Source organism: Miscanthus floridulus, chromosome 15 (assembly GCF_019320115.1).
Source record: "Miscanthus floridulus cultivar M001 chromosome 15, ASM1932011v1, whole genome shotgun sequence".
In the NCBI taxonomy this organism is placed as follows: domain Eukaryota; kingdom Viridiplantae; phylum Streptophyta; class Magnoliopsida; order Poales; family Poaceae; genus Miscanthus; species Miscanthus floridulus.
Window position 1 is genome coordinate 61301470 of NC_089594.1, and position 5858 is coordinate 61307327.

Here is a 5858-nt window from a genome sequence, read left to right on the forward strand (position 1 = left end):
CCTCTCTCTACCTCAGCGCAACCATGAGCGACCGAGAGCGAGACGGCGAGCGAGCGGGCGGTGGAGCGAGGCAGCCATGGCGCCGTCGCCGGCCCCCTCGCCGGCATGCGTGCTCCCCAGCGGGTGAGCACGCCACCGTTGAGCAGCCTGGCCACGGCGCTTCCTTGGCCGAGCCTGGCGAGCCAGCTTCCCTGGCTCGGCTTGTTCTCTCATGACGGTGAAGGGACATCCCGACGCACGGCGAGGTAGATCCACCCCTTCCCCCTTTGGATTTGTATTGTTCTTCCTTTTCTTTTCGGAGTTCATCTGAATGGGAAACTAGGGTTAGGGTTAGGGTTCTGACCCTTGTTCTTTTCTCTTCTTCTTCCCCAATCGGATCTAGATCTTGTTTGTTTTTCTTTGTTTGACCGATTGGGTGGGTTAGGGTTTTATTTTCTTTTGATTTCTTTTCCTTTTTGGAGTTCATCCGAATGGGTTCCCTTCCCATCCGAATCGGTTCCTTTCCCTTCCCCTTCTTTTCGATTTGGACTGTGTTCTTCTCTTTTCCGAACCAGTGGATGGGAATAGGGTTTAGATCTAGGGTTACGGTTCAGAAAACGACCTACCCCTTTTCCCTTTCTCTGATTTGAGTTTTCTTTTCTCTTATCCGAACTGATGTGGGGAATTAGGGTTTGGATCTATGGTTCCTTTTCTTCTTCCCCTTCGGATCTGAGCGGGTCTAAGCTGAATCCCTCTTTTCCCCTTCCTTTACTTCTTCTCTAATCCAAACACGGATCTGTTCTTTCTTGCCGTGTTAGTGCGGCACTTTTCCCACGCGGTGGCGGTGGTGACCGGGGTTCCAGTGACCTCCGCCACCCCCGGTCCCTTTTCTGTTTCTTTTACCCGATTAGGGTTAGAGTCACACAGAGGCAACCAAGCTCTGGTACCATTGTTAGGATCGATGATTAGTATCTCTGTGTGTAACCCATAGATCCGGGGAAGACCCTTCTCACCTTTCACTGTTGCGGCACAGCAGCAGCGTAGACGCCGTTGTAGGGGCAGCTCCGGCTCAGTGGCGAGACGGCGATCCAGTGTAGACCTGCAGGGGAACGACGGTGGTGGCGGGGCACATCCCGTCGCTGGCAGCACGTCTTTAGGATCGGTTTAGGGTTTTCTCTGTAGGTGGGTAGCGGCTCCGTTCAACCTCGTGACCCAAGCCCAGTTCCCCACTCCTCTATATATATGTGCTGTGTGACAGGGGCTCACCAACCAGTTAGGGTTGGGCTCCCTCGATCAGGGAGCAGAGACAAGGGCCCAATAAATCGTTGGGCCTATTGGTAGAGATCAACTAACACCCCGTGCTTCGCCTCCACTAGCATCCATCCTAGCTGCCCCATCATGCCTCTTAGGCCATGAACCAGATCGCCGATGTGCTACTTCCAAGCTCCTCTTATGGTTGAAGACAATCAATTTGGACACCGTCAAGCTTCGATTCGTTGCTAATGAGATCGAATCTGACGATTTGGAGCAAATATTTGACGACGTGTGGTTGTCCCTTCCGCACGGAGATGGTGGTGCCATGGGATGTGAGACCGATGCAGGTCGTCTCGATGCCGAAGTGGACGTGAGCTCTGTCGTCGTCCTCGTACGGCCTGCTGCGAGCTCCGGCGCGGACAACAACCACAGACGGGCACGGTGACTACAGTGTGGACGGCAACAACGGTGCGTGGCCGTAGATGGAGCGGCAGAGGCGGAGCTTGCACGGCAGCCGGTGGTTGCACGGGAGGCTGACGATGCTCGCCAAGGTGGCCTGAGACGAGCGCGCAAAGGGCCGGCGGATCTGGCGTGGTGGTCGGAGATGAGCACGGGAGAGGTGGGTCTCGTGCTCAAGGACCCGGCGGAGCTTGCACAGGGGCCGCCTCGGACGCGCAGGGTGTAGCGGCCGACGGATCTCACGTAGGGGGCAGTGGAGCTCACGGCGACGAGCGGGAGGCGGAGCTCACGGCGTCGAGCATGGTAACGGTGTGAATCCACTCGGTGGTGAAGCGACACGGATGGGTGGCTGGCCAAGCATGGCTTCCTGGAAACGACCGCTCGACTCGTTTCCAGCAAGCCATCCTCTTCCGCCTAGAGCCTGGCTTAGCACTTATGCAGCCATCCAAACACGAAAAAGTTGTATCGTGGAAAACTGCCTAAACTACTGAATCAAACGCACCCATAAATTATAAGATAAGACAGCACCTCTAAGCTCTACAGAAAATAGATTTAACAATATATCTAATGATACTAGTTATATTATATACTTTAAATACTAATATTTTTTCGGTCAAAGTTAAAAATCTTTGACTACTCAGAATGCAAGAACGACACATTTTGAGACAGAGCAACCCCAAAGTACAAATAAATATTCAACACATTTGCAACAAAGGAGTAGGTTAATGTAATAGGTACTGTCGTAAGAACTGCAGCCTTAAGTTTCTGCAAAACTGAATTTTCACAACATTAGAGTAAGGAACCTTACAGCAGAGAAATCTATACGAGCACGCAAGGTAACTCTGAAAATTACATTAGATTCAGACCGACAAAACGTTTAGGTCCGTTATTCTTCGCAGTACAGTAGTTGTAGTTGATGAGCACATGGATTTGGGCATCACAGGTACTGAATGAAACATAAGAATTTCAGACTGCAGTAATCACAACCGAGAAACAAGCCATCCGCAGATCAGTCAGTAGCAACTTCCACTGAATAGAAACAAAATCAACAACAAAAATAGGAGACAGGACCACAGCAAGTAACAGCAACCGACCATTTCGTCCATTCCAGCAAGCAACAACAAAAATAGGCAGCTTTCATTCACCACAAACTTCACCTGATAAACCATCCATCACAGAACCTAAACCTAACCAACCATAGACAAGACAAGACGCCAATACTGCTGCTAATCGACGAAACTTGAACGGCGGAGCGCCTTCATGTCGAAGCATGATTCGAACCAGAGACAGAGAGAAGCCTGCAACCGCCGCCGCCTAGAACTCCTGGGACGCGGATCCGATGTCAGCCTTGCCCTTGCCGCCGACCTTCTTGGGCAGCAGCGTCTGGTGGATGTTGGGCAGCACCCCGCCGGCGGCAATGGTGACGGCGCCGAGCAGCCTGCTGAGCTCCTCGTCGTTGCGCACGGCGAGCTGGATGTGGCGCGGCACGATGCGGTTCTTCTTGTTGTCGCGCGCCGCGTTGCCCGCCAGCTCCAGCACCTGCAAGCAAGCAAGCGATTACGGGCGGCGCACGAGCACGGCAAGGATTCAACAATCATCCGAACGGATTCGCGGAAGGGAGGAGGGGGGAGAAAGAAATGGATTGGGGGCAGTTACCTCCGCGGCGAGGTACTCGAGGACGGCGGAGAGGTAGACGGGCGCGCCGCCGCCGACGCGCTCGGCGTACTTGCCGGTCTTGAGGTAGCGCGCGATGCGGCCGACGGGGACCTGCAGCCCGGCCTTGGTCGACCGCGTCACGGCCTTGGTGCCCTTGGGCTTGCCCCTGCCGCCGCCGGAACTCATACTCGCCTCTTCTCTTCCTCCCAGACTAGTCTCTCCTCTCGTCGGACGGAATCACTGGTGTGGTGCCGCCGCCGGAACTCATATTTTTTCTCTTTTTCTTCTTTCCCGTATTCACGTTGAGCCCGTCCGCCTCTCTTCGTGCGAGAAATCCGGCCCACTGGTAGGCACGCGCAAGCGCAGACCCCCCGCCCATTGCATGCGTGCTTGCAGCGAAGAAGCAGCAGCCCCGTGTGGCCGTGTGTGCCTCACTCCAATGGCCCTTATTAGCTCGATGATATCATGCTTATGTCAATCCTAAATAAGTTCATTTTTTTAGAAAAATAATTCAAGATATACCATCTAAATACAAATATAAATAAAGACATCCTTAGCCGTCCGTCATAAGATCTATGCCCACGATTAAAAGAACCCATAACCCTTCGAGGTGGACATGGTCCGTGGTGGACCGCACCCTCATCCCCCCGCTGGTCCACGGCCCGTGGGGACTGAGTGCGCGGCAGAGTGTTTGCAATCTAGCCCCTCCTTGTATTCTATATGCACATACTAAGCTATTCTTTGCATCTCGTAGAACCAGCCAGCAACCTCTGTCGTCTATAGTGAACTACAAATAGACCCTCACCAGATTAAGAATACATCAAAATAATGTTCTAAGTATTTTGTTTTCACAAAAAGTACTACTAATTTCATAATTACTTTATATGACAATATAAATCAGTTTTCAGTAAAAAAACACTTCCAAAAAATTTTAATGTTTGATTTTTGTGAGCAGATTGTAGATCTGCTGTTGTCGGGTATAAGTATTAGGGATACCCGAAGAAGGGATCTGAGGACCGCGGACGACAACTTGCCTAGATAATTAAGGACGTATTTCAGTCTCGACCGACCCCGAAGGGACTGTTTCCGCCTCGCCGGACCCCTCGGACACAGGCCTCGTGTCGCCCGACCCTGAGGGTACGAGAGCTGCCTCGCCCGACCCTGAGCGTGCGGGCTCTGTCTCGCCCGACCCCGAGGGCGCGGGCTCCGTCTCACCCGACCCTTGGGCGCGGGCTCCGCCTCTCCCGGCGGGGTCCGTACCACCCCAAACCACTACGGATCCCAGCGTGAGGGCCTGAGTCAAATCTCTGACACCAAAAGGGGTGCGCGGCACGTCTTGACGTGACCCGTGGCCACAATAGGCTACGCTCGGGGGTTCGCATCGCCAACAGTGACGGGTGCATGGGCACTGTGCTGCCTAATTCCCATATGACCACTGACAAGCATGTCGGTTCACCACGCCGTTCACCGGGACGGGATGGAACGCCACGACCAGCTGATGACGTCGAGGCATAGCACCAGTGGTGAAGAGGAGCCCGACGTGGAGCCATCCCCATCACCATCTATAGCGTTGGCGATACCCGCATGAAGGAGAAAAAGGACGCGGCGGTTCCAGAGAGCTTCTTCTCCTCAATTCTCTCTCTCTCTCTCTCTGTGTGTGTGTGTGTGTGTCTTCTCTTTTTCTGATGTAACCTGCATCTTCCCCTTCTTCTATAAAAGGGGGAACACAATGCAACACAAACAGAGGCACGAGCACAAGGCTAAGCAGCTAAAAAAACTCTCAGCACTTTTCAATCATTCCACCAGAGACATGGGATCCGCTCCCTCTCTCGCCCATCTGTAACCCCTACTACAGACAGTGCCGGTAACACGAGCAACAGCAGACTGGACGTAGGGACGTTCTGCCCGAACCACTATAATCCTTATGTCCTCCGAGCACACCATCCGGGCTAGACGTGCAAACTAAAATTTACTAGCCGGTGATCCGAAACACCGATAGTTGGCGTGCCACGTAGGGGGGTTTTGCACGTCTTGATGTCCACATCAGGCCTCAGATGGCTAGTCACAGCGTTAGCTGGGTCCTGAGTGCGCAAGTGCACTTCAGAAGCCTGGACTTCATCATAACGACGGAGGAAGAGTTGGCACAAGCTCCTGTCGCTCTCCAACCTCTCCACTCCGCCGTCCTCGACGCGATCGTCGAGGCGCTTGAGTAGCTCCAGCTACACGCGCCAAAGGCCCATGTCCCTAGGAGCGATCGGCTCCTCGGCTTTGACTATGGGAGGCTAGAGCACCAACTCAACGCCTTCTTGAAACCCCGACCGTCCCGAGAGGAGCTACGCTGCCTTACTTTCTCCTTCGCCAACGCCATGATGCAACTCACCGGAGGGGAACCACTCTCCCCGGAACACCTCACCCGGGGCACCCGGCAGCGTTCCTGTTTGACCTGCGCAATGCTGTGGGGACCGTTGACCACCTCATGGCGCAGTGCATGCACCCATTGAAAGGTCCTA

General features: G+C 53.8%; 1 protein-coding gene across 1 annotated transcript; it reads right to left on the bottom strand.

Moving 5' to 3' along the window:
• Positions 1-2759: 2759 nt before the first annotated feature.
• LOC136509224 (probable histone H2AXb) lies at positions 2760-3627 on the bottom strand. Its single transcript, XM_066504049.1, has 2 exons — positions 3349-3627; positions 2760-3231 (listed from the first exon to the last, which is right to left on the bottom strand). The coding sequence occupies exons 1-2, from the start codon at positions 3532-3534 to the stop codon at positions 3007-3009; spliced, it is 411 nt and encodes a 136-aa protein (XP_066360146.1). The 5' UTR covers positions 3535-3627; the 3' UTR covers positions 2760-3006.
• Between the last annotated feature and the right edge of the window lie 2231 nt (positions 3628-5858).